Below are 19,615 nucleotides of genomic sequence, written 5' to 3'. Positions count from 1 at the left end.
CTGTGGATGGACTAACCTTTATTTTATCACGTATCGGAATTTTTCCTTGTTGTGATATTAAATTTACAAGCTGATAAATTATTAAGTTGTGAAATATAAGCCCTTTATGTGATGTCGCTCAGACGTCCGACTGTGGCACTCTCGTTATTTAATTTTGATATAAGCCCTTTATGTGATGTCGCTCAGACGTCCGACTGTGGCACTCTCGTTATTTACTTTTGATATAAGCCCTTTATGTGATGTCGCTCAGACGTCCGACTGTGGCACTCTCGTTATTTACTTTTGATATAAGCCCTTTATGTGATGTCGCTCAGACGTCCGACTGTGGCACTCTTCTTATTTACTTTTGATATAAGCCCTTTATGTGATGTCGCTCAGACGTCCGACTGTGGCACGCACTGTCATTTATATTCTATTATAAGCCCTTTATGTGGTGTCGCCTTGACGCCCGACTGCGGCATTGTTATTCTTTTTGTACCCTTTCGAGGAGTCATTCAGACACTCGATTGGCCCTCAGTATTACTTTGGGATTTCGGGAGGACTACCGCCCGACTCCCCTTTTATTTCCCATGTATTATTATCTCATTGTCTGAGTGCGCTTGTTAATCTGTTCATATGCATCATGTTTGCATTTATTATATCTCATGTTCGAACTGTCTTGCGAGTACTTTCATAGTACTCACCTGGCTTGTTGATTTGGCCAGATGTTGACGAAGGCGATCTCATGGATGAAGAGTTTGATAGTGAGTCCGACGCCTAGAGGAATCCCAGTCAGTCCAGTGCGATACTGGATATTGGTCACTTGTATTATATACGCTTCCGCCACCCACAATAAGTCTCCTCGAGCCTCACTCCGACGCTCGAAGAGCTGTTAGTTTCAGGAGTCATGTCACCCTATTCACTGTGATATATCCACCACCACTTTTATCGTGAGTTAGTAGTTATGCCACCCTATCCGCCGTTATGTTTTATCGGCGTGCTTGTAATAAATTGTTGAGCAGTCTCCGCTCAACCTTGTATTATATTCAGTACTCCTGGTTTTTCTTCTGTGATCAAGAAATTGTCTACCCGTGAGAAGGAATTCTTCTCTACTGGTCCGTAAAAGGGATCGGTTTCTCAATAAATATTTTTATTGAAATACCGGTCGTGACAGGACGGCACCTCCGCGTTCAACACACGTACGGAGCGGTGACGTCTCCCACGCCTTGATCCAGCAAAGAGGAGGGAGAGGTTGAGGAAGAAGGCTCCAACAGCAGCACGACGGTGTGGTGGTGGTGGAGTGACAGTTCTCCGGCAGGGCTTCGCCAAGCACACGCGGAGGAGGAGAGGTGTTGGGGAGGGGAGGGGCTGCGCCTTGGGAAAGGTGTGGCTGCCCTCCCACCCCTCCACTATATATAGGGAAAAGGGAGAGGGGGGCCGGCCCCCTCAGATCCCATCTGGTGGGAGGGGCGGCGGCCAGGGGGAGGTGGCTTGCCCCCCAAGCAAGGGGGGGCGCCCCCCTTTAGGGTTCCCCCAAACCCTAGGTGCATGGGCCCTAGGGGGTTTGGCGCCCAGCCCACTTAGGGTTGGTTCCCTTCCACCTACAGCCCATAAGGCCCTCCGGGGCAGGTGGACCCTCCCGGTGGACCCCCGGAACCCCTCCGGTGGTCCCGGTACAATACCGGCATACCCCCGAATATTTCCGGTGACCGTATGGTGACTTCCTATATATAAATCTTTACCTCCGGACCATTCCGGAACTCCTCGTGACGTCCGGAATCTCATCCGGGACTCCGAACAACATTCGGTAATCACATACAAACCTTCCTTATAACCCTAGCGTCATCGAACCTTAAGTGTGTAGACCCTACGGGTTCGGGAATCATGCAGACATGACCGAGACACCTCTCTAGCCAATAACCAACAGCGGGATCTGGATACCCATGTTGGCTCCCACATGTTCCACGATGATCTCATCGGATGAACCACGATGTCGAGGATTCAAGCAATCCCGTACACAATTCCCTTTGTCAATCGATACTTTACTTGCCCGAGATTCGATCGTTGGTATCCTAATACCTTGTTCAATCTCGTTACCGGCAAGTCACTTTACTCGTTCCGTAATGCATGATCCCGTGACTAACTACTTAGTCACATTGAGCTCATTATGATGATGCAATACCGAGTGGTCCCAGAGATACCTCTCCGTCATACGGAGTGACAAATCCCAGTCTCGATCCGAGCCAACCCAACAGACACTTTCGGAGATACCTGTAGTGCACCTTTATAGCCACCCAGTTACGTTGTGACGTTTGGTACACCCAAAGTATTCCTACGGTATCCGGGAGTTGCACGATCTCATGGTCTAAGGAAATGATACTTGACATTAGAAAAGCTTTTAGCAAACGAACTACACGATCTTGTGCTATGCTTAGGATTGGGTCTTGTCCATCACATCATTCTCCTAATGATGTGATCCCATTATCAATGACATCCAATGTCCATGGTCAGAAAACCATAACCATCTATTGGTCAATGAGCTAGTCAACTAGAGGCTTACTAGGGACATGTTGTGGTCTATGTATTCACACATGTATTACGGTTTCCAGTTAATACAATTATAGCATGAACAATAGACAATTATCATGAACAAGGAAATATAATAATAACCATTTTATTATTGCCTCTAGGGCATATTTCCAACACCCCCACGGTCTCCCATGCCAAATTTCGACGGAATCGAAGTACGAACGGAAGTTGCGTCACGTCGGGAGACCTTTTCTGGGTCTTTTCATGGAGAAAATCATAGTAAATACATCGAGTGTCGAAACGCACCCAAATTTTGCAGGCGTGCTTGTGTGCCACATTGTAGCGTGTGAAAAAATGGCGACGTTTCATGTCTTTGCGAAAGGGAACACCTACTGGATGCATGTCACCCCAAACCGATACCTGAGGTTTGTACTATGACTACATGTCAACATGGATGAAACGCACCCAACTTTTGCATGCACGTGTGCGTGACCCCCACGGTCTCCCACGCCAAATTTCGACGGAATCGGAGTACGAACGGAAGTTGCGTCACGTCGGAAGACCTTTTCTGGGTCTTTTCACGGAGAAATCGTAGTAAATGCATCGAGTGTCGAAACGCACCCAAATTTTGCAGGCGTGCTTGTGTGCCACACCGTAGCGTGTGAAAAAAATGGTGACGTTTCATGGCTTTGCGAAAGGGAACACCTACTGGATGCATGTCATCCCAAACCGATACCTGAGGTTTGTACTGTGACTACATGTCAACATGGACGAAATGCACCCAACTTTTGCACGCGCGTGTGAGTGACCCCCACCGTCTCCCACGCCAAATTTCGACGGAATCGGAGTACGAACGGAAGTTGCGTCACGTCGGAAGACCTTTTCTGGGTCTTTTCACGGAGAAAATCGTAGTAAATGCATCGAGTGTCGAAACGCACCCAAATTTTGCAGGCGTGCTTGTGTGCCACACCGTAGCGTGTGAAAAAAAATGCCTATGTTTCATGGCTTTGTGAAAGGAAACACCTACTGGATGCATGTCATCCCAAACCGATACCTAGGTTTGTACCGTGACTACATGTCAACATGGACGAAACGCACCCAACTTTTGCATGCGCGTGTGACTGACCCCCACGGTCTCCCACGCCAAATTTCGACGGAATCGGAGTACGAACGGAAGTTGCGTCACGTCGGGAGACCTTTTCTGGGTCTTTTCACGGAGAAAATCGTAGTAAATGCATCGAGTGTCGAAACGCACCCAAATTTTGCAGGCGTGCTTGTGTGCCACACCGTAGCGTGTGAAAAAAATAGCGACATTTCATGGCTTTGCGGAAGGGAACACCTACTGGATGCATGTCATCCCAAACCGATACCTGAGGTTTGTCTTGTGACTACATGTCAACATGGACGAAACGCACCCAACTTTTACATGCGCGTGTGAGTGACCCCCACGGTCTCCCACGCCAAATTTCGACGGAATTGGAGTACGAACGGAAGTTGCGTCACATCGGGAGACCTTTTCTGGGTCTTTTCACGGCGAAAATCGTAGTAAATGCATCGAGTGTTGAAACGCACCCACATTTTGCAGGCGTGCTTGTGTGCCACGCACGGCGAAACATAAAAAACTGTAGCATGTTAAAAAAATGGTGACGTTTCATGGAAACATAAAAAATAAATAAAAAACAAAAATATAAAAAAATCCGGTAGTGTGGACGGATTTACTTAAGAAGATTAATATAAATTATTGATGTGACACTCCATGATTTTGGAGTGCCAGAGCATAATATACATTAACCTACTTAAGTAAGACCGCCACAATCATGGACTTAACATTGCAGGCAGAGGACGGTATTTAAACAAGTGAATAAGCATGACGAGAAGCAATGTGGGACTAAAGATTAGCAGGTTGGGCGGTGGCCGCCGTCGCACGGATAGGTTGGCCGGTATCGGGCCAGGCCCAGTCGGCGCCGAAAACGTGTTTCCTCTCCATCGCCGTATACCGCCACGCACGGCGGAACCCTACCCAACCCCACCACTCGCCCCCTTACGCCGCCCCGTGCCCCCCAGGTCTCCCTACCACGATCGCCCCACGCGTGCAACGCCGTCACCGCACGTGCAGCGCCGTCCATCGCCGTCGACCGTCAATGGCGCACGTTGCCGCATTGGGTGTTAGGCCGCCCAAGGCCGCCGGCGCAGATCGCCGACGCTCGGCTGCCTACTTTCCCTCCGCCACAGCCGTTGTTCGGCGGCTGTCGCCCGGATCAAGGTCACGTTTTCCCGCCTCGTACAATTTCTCCGGATGCTATTGCGTAATTATATTTATCAATAGGAAAATTTTTAACATGCAGTATGGACATCGATGGTGTGATTCCATGTTCCATAGAGAAGTGGATAAGTCTAGTTGAGAAATTAATAACCGCTCAGCGATTTAGGTTCTACGAAACAAACTTGCAAGAGATGTTGATCATTCCGTCAGTACAAATGAGAGATTTTTTGCTGCATTTTATGATGTTAGGTTATAACCCAAACAGCAAAAAATTCATGATACAAGAAGATAGTGGAAGTAAAGGCCTTATTTCACTTAGACCGGATGACGTGTTTTCAATATTTGGGTTTAAGAATGAAGGTGAGGATGTTTTTGGCATTCTTGCGACGGAAGGAAAAGAGTTAATAAAGAAAATTCCTATTCAGTACGTTCACAAAAAAAATGGTCAGATAATGATAGATGACTTGATTCAAAAAATTGTGAGGAATAAATCCGCCGACGATGAGTTTCTTCGGATGGCTGTTCTTGTTTTGTTGAGGACTATTATTGCACCGATGTCGGCTGTCTTCATACCAAAGGAGTACTACGCGTTGGTGCATGACGTGAAGCGGATAAGCACGTTGAATTTTAACGTGTTCACTTTGCGAACTTGTTTGATGGACATTGGTAAACTCAAGCAGGACGGCCGTGTGAGGCAATGGCCATGTGGCAACCTAGCCCTACTCCAGGTATGGTGTTAATTAATGCTATTTAATATTCCTTCATGTTATGCGTTCGTAATTTATTTTGTCATTTGTTTTGTAATACTTATATTGGGAGAAGGTGCAGCCAAACCACCGGCCCGAAAAATGACCCGTTGTCGTTGCAAGTTCCCCTAATGAAAAACTGGACTGAATCTAAAGCGGAGAAACGAGACAAGTACGACCTGGAAAATGGTCGTGGTCATGGATTGGTAATATTGTAATGTTTATTTAACAATACATTGATTATCCATTGAGAATGTTATGTACTCATGTTTTCATTGCGTACTCACTTTGCAGATAGATGACTGCATTACGAAAGAGTATAGAATGAAGAAACTTGCAGGTGAACAAGCTGAAAGCAGTAAGAAACATAGTAGCCAAAAGTCATCCGTTACGGGAAAGAAAAAAGTGGACTATGTGTCCGAGGTCCCTGCTAACCTAAAGCCTTTTATGGACTGGGTTATGAATGATATGAAGGAAATTCGTAAGGAATTGTTTCGTATGCCGGAGTTATACGCACAGGTAAAAATGTAGCAATTCTGGTATGCACTCTATTAAACTCAATAAATTGACAAAAAGATATAACATGTAACTGGGCTTACTTTTGCAGAGATTGTTAGAGAAAATGAATAAAACAGGTGTACGGTACAAACCAGGCACAATGGCAGAGGAGGAAGAAAATCTGTTTGGACAGAATAGTGAGTCCAGGTATGAAAACAAGTATCCTAAAAAAGAATTTCAGTATGATGACATACACACACCTAATGGCCGAAATGGCAGTGGGCAGTATGATTTGGATTCTGAAGGAGGGGATTCGTTCAAACTCAGTACTGGTCACTTGAGTAGCTATAAAGGTGAGAAGGATGATCCTATAGATGTCCCAGAGCAGTCAGAAAAAAAGAAGAAGCATCATCTCTAAAAACCAATGAAATAGAAGCAACAAGATGGCAAGTGCAACAAAATGAGCAAGAAATGTCATAGGGCGTGTCAGATGGTAATAGCGAGATAGAAGAGAAGAAGGAGGTGATTTCAGAGAAGCAAAAAAGCGGAGTGCGTCAAAGTACCAGAAATCTCTTTATGTTAAAAAGACTCCGAGAAAACGTGCGAAACGTTCCGCGAAAGCTAGTAAGTTAAACATGGTATGAATATTTTTTTTTGATAATTATATATTACAAATTTGTACTATAACTTTATTGACTTGTGTTGTAGAACTGTTTCATGAAACAACTCCTCAGTTTGATCATTCTGTGGATGATATGGTGCGTGCCGCTGTGCAGTACGTGAAAGCGTACGAGCACTCACCAAAACATAAGAACCATGAAATATTCAACAACAGTAAAAATGAAGGACTTTCTGCGGCAAGAGTTTGCCAGATACTTAACCATGCATGGTTATCCGGTGATGTATGTACTTTTATTGTCATGCTTATTTCATGTGTTAAGAATATTGCATCCATGGTAAATTTAGTCATCTATTTCAGGTAATTGACGCTTATGCGACGTACATATCGGATTCAAGTATCGTCAAGGACAGGTATCTTGTACCCACACATAGGTCTTACTGGTTATTGAACACTCGCCCAAAGTTAGTAAGACGAGGGAAGTCGATAGACGATCCAGAAGGTTTAGCACATGCAAATGAACCTCTCAACAGATGCATGACAGAATATTTTGCAAAACCGAAGGTACCGTTTGTATTGCAGAATTGTATTTTCATTACTATCATATGTGATAGGCGAGCTTAGTAACAATATTTAAGTTGTGAAATAGGCTTATTTTGCTTTAAATAGGGATAAAAACCATTGGATTACATGTGTTATGCACACTAGAAAGAAAGAGTTCCAAATTCTTGATTCTTTGAGGGGGGAAGAAAATATCTCTGAAGCTACCAGGAAATTCGTTGAAAATTTTGTAAGTTTCGTATTCATGTGTGTACAATTAACCATATAATTTGTTTACCGTATGTAGTCAACGTGTTTATATTTTTTTGTCAGAGAGAGCAACTTGTAGGAGATATCCAAGATGCAAATGATAGTGCAATTATGTCGTTCTCGGATGTGTCCGCATGGCCTATAGTCCCGTACGACATGCCTCAACAAGAAAATGGGTGAGTTACATGTTGCACGTGCTTTTGAAATACATTAATTGATTCAGTGCTATCTTACTTAACGTGCTTTGAAAATTGCACTTATGATTTTCGAACACAGGAACTCATGTGGGTTGTTCCTCCTTCCCTGTTTTCAATACTGGGACGGAGAAAAATTTATTACTGCTATTTCTCAGGTGGGTACATTTTTAGTATGAAAAATTAGTACATCATATTATATATAAGTGATGAAATTAAAATTATTTTTATTCCTTTTCAGGAATCTATTGATAGTTCAAGAGAAAGAATGATAGCTGGAATTATTTTGTCCCCAGAAAATAAGCTTACAGAAGTGAAGAACAAAGTAATTCAACTTGCGAAGAGGAAACAAAAATAAAAATCTCATACAAGAATTCTACGTTGTTTTCGAAACATTATGTGTTCATGAGTGAGGATTGTGTGTGGATGCTTTATTTTTTTATGTGAGTTCCAAATATTTTTCACATGTCCAGATTATGTAGCCTGACAAATTTATTTAAAGTACATTTTAATCATTTGATATTTTAAAATTTAATTTATATTTTGTGTTGAATGAGTGTTCTCGCGAATGCACGATGTTGGGGCTTTAAAATACCCAGTTGATATATGACGATGACGTATCAGAGGCGAGCGTCGCCAGCGCCGCACCACGTGTTCGGCGTGAGATGACGCACGTGGGCCGCGTCATCTGGCCAGCCAGCCCGCGCCGCGGGTCGCTCCAGGGTTGGCCTATGCCGCCCCCGAGGTTGATTCCCCATCGGCCCGCGTGCGCCCCTCTGCGCCCGAGGGCGGCGTCTGACTCGAGATCGCCATCTGCGTCGGCACCAGAATCGTCCTCGTACGTAGCGCCCCTTTGCGCCCGCTGGCGCCACTCGCGGCCCAGCGGCTGTTAACGTTTTTATTTTAAATTAAAGCAACCGGCGGCTGTACAACGCCTCCGATCGCTCAACATGCATGTTTTATACACAAAATCATATATTTCTACGAAAATAATGTATACATCCTATATCGTATTAATAACAATGCCTATAGCGCCAAGAAATATATATTATAACGTAAAATGTGTATGTCGCATATCATATTAAGAACAACGAGTATAGTGCCAACAAATATGACATAAGTAAACACCGATTACAAGTCTCCTGTATCGATGTACTGAAACAAATATATAAGTACTATTCTTTAATACAACCAAATAAATCGTCAACTCTATTTAGAAGTTGTTCTTCTTATTCAAACAATCCTTGCTATGATCATCATGCCATGTTCCTGCATAGAACGATCATAATATATGTCAAAATTTTGTAAAAAATAAACTAAACAAAAAAAGAACATTAATAAAAAGGTGTGCACATACTTAGGATTCTGAGGACAATTGTTTTTGAAATGACCTTTTCTGCATAACCGCATAGGCGTACATGAGGTTTCTCATCAAAACCTTTAGGTCTACCGTTTGTAGTCACGCCAGGTTCCTTACCACGACCTTTGTTATTCTGCCCTTTCGGTGCTCCTTTCGTATTGATTTTCTCTGGATCACCAACAAAAACATGATCTTGATCCGGCACAAAAGCATCGTCATGTGCAACCCTATGCTGTCTCACATATCTTCCTCCTCAACGTCCTTGTTTGCTATCACATCCTCCAGAGCAGCCTTCAGTTTATCAAATAGGAATGGTCTATGACATGCCGCATGATTTGCTTCCGCAGACAAAATAGTCAACTCAATGTACTTAGTTATCTCCTCAGTACCTGCCCATCCCCATGCGAAGAGATCGCTAGTGCGTTTCACGGCAGTCCACCTCTAGCATTCTTGGTGAATCTTCGCAGCACTAAGCACTTAGGTAACTCCTTCATGTTCAACCTGGCTAAAACATAAAGAACATGCTTGCATGGAAGACCTTTACGTTTCATACTATCACAACTGCACTTCACTGTTTCTTCTGAATTAGTAGGTGTATAGTCCACTTTGAATCTCAGTTGCCTGTTATTTTTCCATGCCACTATGAATCTCCTACTGACGGCTCCACTGAGTCTATCTATGATCTCAAGATCCGCTGCCTTCTTCATTTCTATCTGCAAGAGGTAAAAGTTCACCGCAGCGAAGTCACGGGCAGCGGCTTTTTCAATGCATTTGAACTCGTCGACTACTGGTACAGGGAGTGTCTGTGTGGACATGCAGTCGTCGTGTGACTTGTTCTCACGGAGCCGAACAATGCAGTTCTCATAATGCACAACCATATCAACAATTGTCATGCCAGAGTCAAGATGCATATGAAGGCAAGAGTTCAGACTCTCGCTCCTCTGGTTACTCCGCATACCAAGGAAGAACCCACCAGTGAGATATGACGCAGCCCAAAGCCTTTTCTTCCTGTACATCCTACGCAACCATGTTTCAGTTTTCTCCGACTCCCATTTAGCTCTAAAAGCTGCCCATCTCGCCTCAAACTCATCATGTGTAGTAGCATAGTAAATAAGAGACCTGAACTCTTTAAGGGACTTGTGGTGGAGGTGTTTCTACATGTTTTTCTCTATATGCCACGAACAAAGTCGATGCCACACGTCAGTAAGGACCTTCCTGACGGCCCTTATCATGGTTGCGTCTCCGTCAGTAATTACAGACCTCGGCTTCTTCTGACAATGAGCTCTCAAGAAGGTCTGCAACACCCAAACATATGTATCCTCCGTCTCGTCTGACACAACAGCACAACCAAACACAATGGTGCAACGATGATTTTTTAGACCAACAAAAGGTATGAATGGCATTCCGTACCTATTCATCTTGTAAGTGCTGTCGAAGACGATTACATCACCAAAGTCAAGGTAATCCCGACGTGACTGAGAATCACACCAGAACATGTTCTTCAGCTTGCCTTCTGCGTCAACACTGTGCTCAAAGAAAAAGTCTGGATCCCTTGCCTTTCTCGTCATCATGATACCAATCGCAGTGTCCGCATCATCCTTTGCTAGCAACTTTATTTTCTCCCTATAACACATGTTATAAAGCTTCCTCCTCCCGAAACCAGCCCGTGCATATGATCCATACCTAGTAACGAAGTTGTCATAAATCCAATGTTTTTTGAGCCCAACACCTGCCATTGCTAAGATCTCGAGCTTCTGGTATTCCTTTATCTGATTATGAGATCGAAGATATATAACTTCATCCGGTCTAGCAAGAGTGTGACTATGATCATCGTTGAAACTGCTGACATACCAAATGGAGCGCTCTCTGTCAAGCTTCACAGTTAGATGGGCCTCGCAATAGCATGGAGTCTCCGCTCTCAACCTGCGCTTCTTCCCTTCCATGGTACAAAACTTGGCCTGTCGTTTCCCAGCCCTTGAACAGAGAAACCTCCTCAAGCGCCTACGTGCGTCGATACCCTTTGCATATTTCAAGTTGTCCTTCCTAATGCTGAAGCCACGCTTTTTCGCATAGTCGTTATAGAAATCATATGCCTCCTCGTCTATCCTGAACGTCGTGGACATCACCGTCCAATGCCTGTCCAGTGGTTCTTGCTGGTATTCATCGTACCCACTGTCAAAATTGCACTCATCACCATCGGCATCATCATCGTTTTCGCACGCGCCACCAACCTCTCCCTGGAAAAAAATACAAACAACCTTATATGTCAGTAAGTAGTTGTATAAGGACTATCATATGTATTCACTTTCCACTACTTACTTTGCTCGAGCTATCATTATAAGATGCATCGATATCGTTTTCGTCATTGCCATCATCGAAAAATTCCACTCATAGTACCCTTCCACTTCCATCTGCGCAAATTGTAAATATGATATGTAAGATTTGATGCGTTTTTCATGTCACTTTAAAATAACCTACATAAATCTAAACCTACATGGCTTCCGCTTTCAGCATATGAATCATCTACATCCATATCCTCATTGTCATCATCCCCTCTTATCTGTGCAAAGTCAAACATGTTATTGTCATCGCGGATGCTTGTATTTAATACGGTTGACAACATGCAGACCACTTACATTGCCACTGTAAGACTCATCCAAACTCATATAATTTTCGCCGTCATGTTCGTCTTCATCCAATGACAATGATCCGTCCTCGCTACCGCCATCATCACCGTCATATCCTATTTCAGCATCAATCTATACACGTTCATATATAATCAAAGATCCATTCAAACATCACGTAACATCTTCGCAATTAAAATCCGTTTTTAAATCACTATGCCAGCGCCTCGCGTACCTCGTTGCCTTCGTCAGACATGAGAATAGTGTTGGGATTCGCCGGAGACTCGACGGCGAACAGCTACGAGCTGACGGCGGCGGAGGCGTCTACCCGACCGAGGCGGTTGTCGGCGTCTAGTCACACACAACGCGAGGGCGAACAGCACGCCTGCCCCACCTAGGCGGGCGTCCAGTAGCGCACAACGCGTAGTTTTTTTTTCGAACGCGTAGTTTTTTTTCGTTGGCCAGGTACTGCCGGAGATGGCGGCGGCGGCGCGAGAGGTGGCGGCTGAGGCGACGTGAAGATAGGGTTCGCCCGATCGGTTTTTTTAATCACTCGGGCGTACGCAGCGGGGCGGGCGTGCATTGCGGGCGGGCATACACCGGGCGTGGGCGCGGACGAGCGGGCGTACGCGACAGCGCCGTACGGCGACGCGGGCGCGCGTACGGCGGACGGGTATTTTAATACGGAGTGTGAAATGACCGCCCTACCCTTTATACGTTTTGTGGGGTGGGGGGTTGTACCGAAGCGCACCTCGACACTGAATGGTCAGTCTCTGCATGTTTAACATACAAGTATCTTGCAAACTAGACAGAGGAGGTACCGATGCTACACTCACTAGACATAGTAGTCAACTAGCACATAATGCGTCCGCACAATCCGGAAACTAAACTACCAATGCATTTCAACTGACGCTTAACTTGTGAGAAGAAAGGCACCAAGATCAATTGGCAAAGAAGTGGGAAGAAACTCTCCCCAGCATCCCCTTGCACATTTCCCACCAACTCCTCCTTTCCACCCCTTCCACGTAGATATTGGAATGAGCTCTTCTCAGCACACAGTCTCTCCCAGCTGCTAATCCTGCTTCTAAAGTAGAGATTTTGTTCAAAAGGGAGCTAATCTCATCATCAACTAAGAAGGCATCCATCTCCACCAATTTTGCGTTGTCATCATCAATCAAAGCTTCTTTGAATGACTGCAATGCCGTGAAGAGGACAGGGGAAACTTCTTCCGTGCCCACTGGACCGTCATCTCCAACAGTGTCCCCAGCAACTTCAGTTTCTGAATCCCCCTGTGTCATTAGAGTATTCATGCATGTAAGAGCGTTCTATCGACAAATTTGTGCAGGACAGTACATTCTAATGATACATATCAATCTATCTAGTTTTGACATAAGCAATGAAAGTGAAGATACTGTTACACCCCTGCCGTCTCATAGTGATTAGTGTTCCTCCCTCCGTCCCAAAGTAAGTGTCTCAACTTTGTACTACTAACTTTAGTACAAAGTTGTACTAGAGTTGAGACACTTATTTTGGGACAGAGGGAGTATAAAGTAAGTGTAAGGAGATTATCAGGGGAGGAAGATTTGCAGTCTCAAATAACGGCAATGCAGCACATCTTATATTATATAATCTGCACAAACCCTGATGCTAAATATCCTTGAGTTTAAACCTGATGAGGAAAATTGAAAACATTGCATCATAACTGATAAAGTCAGACATGTTACTGCATGAAAACTAAAAGTCGATATCTGATTTTCACAACAATACAATAACCCAATGCTCACAAGTAAGGCAATCGCTCACATACAAGGAAACTTTACCAGCATTTTCAATTCTTCATACATAAGCATGGACTCACCTTGTCGTGCATCAAAGAAGGAGGCCAGGCCATGATGTATGGATCAACAAGACAGCGAATTCGGCATGTTTTCTCAAAGAGCAACTTCACCTCTGCTGTTTCCAGGCAAAAGGATAGGAACCACTGAGAAGATTGCATACCCCTGCCATGGACAACAGACAGGTACACAAACCCATCAGTAACGTTCATATGCTCTCCAGCGTCAACATTGTCCAGGACTGAACGCTTAGTGATCTCCTTAACAATTGTGTGCAATTGAAACATCTTGTGCAGCATAAATCTCTCGACGCCGTCATCGTCGGGTGTCCAGAGCCAAACAGAAAGCGTGAATTCCTGCAGATGTACGATACAGAGCTTCCCATCCTTGGTCTGACCAAGCTCAAAGCTTAAGTATGTGTATGGCCCTCTCAAGGGCGGTGGCAGATACATTCGAGAGAACTGAAAGGTGACAGTGTTGAGAGCGAGAATGCAGTTTTCACTCTGTAACCAGCAGACGAACCCATGGACAAGCTTCCGAATCGTGCACCTGTCGCGCTCAAGCAGCAACCCCCTGGACTCGGGGAAGATCTGACACTTCATGGCGTGAGATGAGAAGACGGCCACACGCGCGCACGCCCATGAGCTATCGTGACGGACACAGACCACACGGGATGGCCTCTGGCCCTCTTGGTCAGGAGGGAGCGTGTAGAACTCGAGCCAGGCGTCGACGCCTTCGCGGGGCGGCTTGGGGTAGATATCCAGGGCCTGCGCCTGCGCCGGTGCTCCAATATTCAGTGGGCTGTAGGAGGCAGTCTGATCGGTGCTCCGGTTGACGAAGGCGACGTACCCGTCGGAGTAGGGAATTTGGGAATCTGTCCCCCACTCGGTGGCGTCGTCGTCTCCGAGTAAATCGGCGAAGGCGGCAGTGGTGTCCGGGTCGGGGCTGCCGCTGGCGGAAGGGATGACGGCGCGCATGTAGGGTGTGAGAAAGAGGGCGAGGATAGGCGACGCGTGGAGCTCGCGGAAGCGGCGGCGGAAGGCCCGGGAGGAGCGGACCAGGCAGAGGAAGGGGCGGCAGGTGATGGCCGCGCGGACAAGGGTCGGGAGGTCCGGTAGGCGGAGGAAGATCTCACGGAGGAGGTCGTCGGTCAAAGAGCTAATGCTGGTCGGCTCGGGCGGCGGCGGCGGCGAGGGTGGCTGTTGGGACTGGGAGGCCATGGCTGTGGACTGTGGGGAATGTGGGAGAAGCCTGGTACTGTGTTCTTTTTCTTGGATGGGCATATCTGGCGAACGTTCGCCACAGGACGTGGCATTTGCAAACGTTCGCCTCACAGTTTTGGTGCTTTTTGAAAACCTGGGTGGCTTTGTTTGCAAAACTTCCATGGCATTTTGTTTTAGTGTGAAAAAGTCATCCAAAACTGCACCGTTGGATCCAGATCGTGTGCCAGCTAGAGGGGTCGGTGGCAGATTCTCCCTCGCGGCGACAGTTCGCCAGCTCTACCATCTCCCTTTTTCCTGCTAGCAATTTTTAGAACTTTTTTTTGGACAAATTAGAACATTCTTCTTTTTTACAATGAACTTTATTCAACTAAAACGTTGCGTGACATGCAAATAAAATTAGGGGGATCTTTTCGCAAAAAAAAAATTGGGGATCTAACAGCCACAAATACGGCCCCAAAGTAAGGGTAACGTAATTTTTAGCAAGGTCATGAGCCTCCAGATATGCTCTTTTTCTCATGATCGAAAGTACCTTCGGATTTTTCGTACCCCTTCGTCTCTTGCGTCTCGCGCGAGGGCAGAGGGATTTCACGCCTCATGTTGGTGCCGCCACAGATCGGCTTCGTCTTCTGTGGTCTTAGGGCCATGGAGGCACGATGGATCTTGGCACTTGCCGACGGGAGGGCTCCTGCTTCCTTTTTAGGTGTTTTTGTGCATGTTTGTGTCATGCTCAGGAAGACGAGACGACAATGACTCCCTACAGTTGAAATAAGGTTATCCCCGACTAGCCTATGTTCTAGTGGCGTCTAGCACCATCGGAGGGCATGTGGAGGTATGTCTTCGACGGATCTCGTGGGATTCGGTCGGCGCTTTCCTTCAGTGAATCCACTTGGATCCGGCCTTTGTTCGCCTTTGTTCATGTGTCTTCAGGTTGGATCCTTTTGATCTACGCTTTGCTTCCTCAACGGCGGTTGCTGTTCTAGTGCTCTGGTCCTATTGGGCCTTGGCCCAACGAGTTCCCGACGGTCTACTACAACAAGGTTTCCCGGCTCTAGTGAGGGAGGCACGATGACGAGGCGCGCTTTCGATTCGCTCCAGTGCTTGTAGTCGTCGCTAGGTGGTCTACAGACCTGGATGTAATTTTTATTTATATTGCTCTTTGTGCTGCCTTCACAGATAATGAATAGATCAAAAGTTTTTTCTAAAAGAAAAACTTCAGATAAGTCTTCCATATTCATCTTTATCTCCTGAATGATGGCATTGCTTATCCCTCTGTATGCACTCTTGAGATGATTTACAGTAGCATCCGAGTCAGTTGTTATATGAATTCTTCTCAAATACAAGTCAAGTGCCAAATCCAACGCCTCTCTGAAGTCCATCGCCTCCAAAATGTCTTCCTAACTATATTCTGGGTCACCACTACTGAAGCTCCAAGAAAAAAACCTGATCATCCCGACATATGACTGCACAAGATCCTCTGTCTTGGTTCCTCAAAACTGCAGCATCAATCGTTGAGTTTCATATACAACCCTGGCCTAGAGCTTTCCAAGTTCGTCTAACTTGTCTTTGAGCTGCAACAGGAGCAACTGCTGCTGATTCGAGCATGCTACTCGGCCATAAAACCTCTGAATTAGCTCTAGAAAACCTTCAAATTAAATTAAACGTGTTTAGTGGTAAGTGAAAAATGTGTTCATGAATTACCTTTCGAGTTTTGACGCACCCACCATATTGCCCAGAGTGCGACCGATATCTGAGTGAACTTCATTAGCTCCATTACCCATAATCTCGTATCGGCTTGCCTGCATGCAATAAGATGTTCTACAAGCTCATCATCCAATAATGCCCCCACCCCATACACTTGGACATGTTGCAATCTATCAGCGCATGGTGCCATTTTCCATAGCAGAGCTTCGTGCTCGTCGGCTTCGGGTGACACCGTGGGCTCTCACAGTCGGTGCGTTTCTTGTGTCCTCCTTAAAGCTCAAGCCTGCGACGTGCCTACCTTTGGGTGGGTTGTGATAAGATGATCGGCGGAAAGTGCAAGGTTAATTGGGAGCTCGTCTGTAAGCCCAAGATTTATGGTGGCCTGGAAGTGCTCAACCTCCAAAAATTTGCGAGCGCCCTGCGCTTGCGTTGACTCTGGTACGAATGGGATGATCCACCTAAGACTTGGTCTGGCTCAGGAACGCCTTGCACTAGCAACGGCAAAGATACCTTTGCTGCTGCCATGCGGGTGTGCATCGAAGATGAAAATAAAGCTAAGTTCTGGGAATCTCCATGGTTGGACGGCCTCCGGCCTAAAGACATTGCGCAAAGATTGGGTCCGCCTAATTAACACTCGTCAGGGGCTAACTTTGGCCTATATTCAGCAATTTGCAACCCTTTGCGAGATGCTTGCTGATGTAATCCTCAACTAGGGTACCCAAGACACCATAACTTGGAAGTTCACCAATAGTGGCGAGTACTCCGCCTCCTTAGCTTATATGGCGCAATTTTCCTGTCTCTCCTTTTGTCCAGTGAATGCTACAATCTGAAAGATATGGGCCCCTTTGCACATATTTTTTGCTTGGTTGATCTTCCAAAATCGTGTTTGGACAGCCGATCATTTATTGCGCCGATGTTTGCCAAAGTGCAATTTGTGCCCTCTCTGCAAGCAAGTGCAAGAATCTGCTGCTCACCTCATATTCCAATGTAGGTTCATTTTCCGGATTTGGACCGCAATCTGCACTTAGCTTGGCATCCTTGACTCCTCACCAATGGTTCGGCGTCATGAAGACTCGGTTAGAGATTGTTGGCTCAAGGCAGTAAATGGTGGAGGTGACCGCAGGAAGGCCATTGCCTGATGCTTGTCTCATGAGAAATTTGGTAGGAGCACAACGCAAGGATTTTTTAAAATGTCTCCGGACCAACTTTCATTGTTATCGAAAAATTCAAAAAGGAGGCCTATCTTTGGACTTTGGCAGGAGCCAAGCAGCTTTGTATTTTTATGTTGTGAGAGTGGACCTTTTCTTTTTGCCGCTCGCGGCTTATGTCTAAACATTTTTCTTAATCAATGAAATGGAAGTCTTTTGCCTTGTTTCAAAAAAGAAAAACTCAAAAAAGAAAGCCATAATGCCTCCGATGAAAGAAGGAAACTCCAAACCGCCGATGCCGATGAGTTCAGCCACCATTGGAACTCGTAAATGTTTGCAGCGATGTACAACTCCTGCTCGTGGTCGTTCACAGTGGTCAGTGGACGAATTGAAATCTTCATGAACGTAAAACATTGCATGTTATTGGGGTACAGTTCGACACACAAAACACCACGGGTGAAGGGGGCACGCGGACGCGGACGCACGGCCAAGTTGTAACGACGGCGCAGGCGGGGGCTGCCGTGCCGGTATATCATATATCGACGTTGCAGGAGGGGTTGCCGCCGATGATTATTTGCTGTGCGCGTCTCTTGTGTCGTGCTCAAAAAGGAAGCATGATTGCCGCCGATGAAAGAAGAAAACTCCAAACCGCCGATGCCGATGAGTTTCAGCCACCATTGGAACTTGTAAATGCTTGCAGGTGATGTACAGCTCTACTCGTTGTCGTTGATAGTAAACGAATTGAGATCTTTATGAAGTAAACATTGCATGTTATTGGAGTACATTTTTTGGCATACAAACACGACGGGTGAAGGGAGCACGCGGACGCACGGCCATGGTGTTTGTCCGATGCAATGTAATTATGGCGCGGGCGGGGCTGCCGGTATATCAGACATCGACGTTGCAGGAGGGGTTGCCGAAGAGCGGCGCCTCGGGGACAGCGGCGGCGCCGACGTTGCCCGGGGCCTTCCGGACGCCGACGAGCAGGTCGCAGCGCGCGTACATGGAGCGCCACCCGCTCCGGAACGGCCCGGACACGAACCGCACGCGGCCGAGCAGCACCACCCGCAGCGACACCACGCCGTAGGACACGTCGTTGGCCAGGGCCGCCGCGGTCTCCGGCGACACGGGCACGGGGGCAGCTCCGCCGCCCCCGATCACGGGCGCCACCACCACCGCGCTGTCCGGGTCCTGCACCAGCGGCGGCATCTCCGCCGGCGCCGTGATGGCCTCCCCGCGGTACACCACGTACGCCGTCAGCCGGTCGTACCGCGCGGACGACCGCCCGCTGGGGTTGCGGATGACGAGGGCGCACTGGAACGACGCCGCCACGGCGTTCGGCGCCCGGGCACCCGCGCCGACACCGGCGGCCGGCAGGCCCGCGGAGGGGCCGGTGACGTTGGAGAGCGAGTACACGGCGATGTTGGTGACGGTGAAGGCCGGGCTGTTGGGGCGGTACACGAGGTAGAGCACGAGCGCGATGACGCCGGCGAGGAGGATTAGAAGCAGGAGGACGGAGCAGATGGTGCTCAGGGCCCCGCGGGAGCCCGTGCTGCCGTAGTAGCTGTAGCGGCGGCGGCGGGCGGGCTTCAGGTCGTCGGCGTGGACGGCCTTCCCGCCTTTGTGGTGGTCCGCTGGCTCCGGCGGGAGGTGGTGTTCTCCCATGTTCGATTCGGTGAAGCTATAGCTAGCTTTGGGCTCTCGAACGAGGCGTATATCAGGTGCGTGTACGAGAGGTTGGATAGATATATCACAAGCTGCTGTGTTCCATTGTGTGTGCGCGCGTCAGCCTATCTGCTGATGCATGCGCTCGCGCGGAAAGCCGGGTGTCCGATCAGCGGTCTTTGGATGGAGCGGCACTCCACGCTCCAGCTGTGCGCGCCCGCAAGCAAGATCGGTGATCAGTCTTCGCTGGATATTTTTAGGTGGGGGAGGGGTGGGAATCTTTAAATGCAAAAAACTCATTGCAAATGTCCAAAAAAGGAAAAAAATGATGAAAATTAAAAACTCATACTGACGATGGCACGTGCACCACGGTGAACTGAGGCGGAAGCACCGTGATTGACACCCCTTCACCCCGTAATCC

The 19,615-nt window shown here is 47.1% G+C and overlaps 2 protein-coding genes across 2 annotated transcripts; both read right to left on the bottom strand.

Moving 5' to 3' along the window:
• Nucleotides 1-12,440: 12,440 nt before the first annotated feature.
• On the bottom strand, nt 12,441-14,718 carry LOC109733845 (uncharacterized). The gene is made up of 2 exons (XM_020293058.4): nt 13,481-14,718; nt 12,441-12,911 (listed from the first exon to the last, which is right to left on the bottom strand). The coding sequence occupies exons 1-2, from the start codon at nt 14,675-14,677 to the stop codon at nt 12,564-12,566; spliced, it is 1,545 nt and encodes a 514-aa protein (XP_020148647.1). The 5' UTR covers nt 14,678-14,718; the 3' UTR covers nt 12,441-12,563.
• Nucleotides 14,719-18,278: 3,560 nt separating this feature from the next.
• On the bottom strand, nt 18,279-19,261 carry LOC109733846 (NDR1/HIN1-like protein 1). The gene has a single exon (XM_020293059.4). It carries the CDS (start codon nt 19,192-19,194, stop codon nt 18,418-18,420), a length of 777 nt encoding a protein of 258 aa, XP_020148648.1. The 5' UTR covers nt 19,195-19,261; the 3' UTR covers nt 18,279-18,417.
• Between the last annotated feature and the right edge of the window lie 354 nt (nt 19,262-19,615).

This window comes from Aegilops tauschii, chromosome 1, assembly GCF_002575655.3.
Source record: "Aegilops tauschii subsp. strangulata cultivar AL8/78 chromosome 1, Aet v6.0, whole genome shotgun sequence".
In the NCBI taxonomy this organism is placed as follows: Eukaryota; Viridiplantae; Streptophyta; class Magnoliopsida; order Poales; family Poaceae; genus Aegilops; species Aegilops tauschii.
The sequence above is the reverse complement of the archived record's forward strand: the minus strand, read 5'-3'. Positions and strand labels throughout refer to the sequence as shown.

Excerpts from the sequence above, each read along its gene's own strand:
- LOC109733846 (XM_020293059.4), bottom strand. The coding sequence starts at position 19,194 with ATGGGAGAACACCACCTCCCGCCGGAGCCAGCGGACCACCACAAAGGC.
- LOC109733845 (XM_020293058.4), bottom strand. The coding sequence starts at position 14,677 with ATGGCCTCCCAGTCCCAACAGCCACCCTCGCCGCCGCCGCCGCCCGAG. Across the intron at positions 12,912-13,480 it reads CTTCTTTGATGCACGACAAG|GGGGATTCAGAAACTGAAGT; the intron begins GTGAGTCCATGC and ends CTAATGACACAG.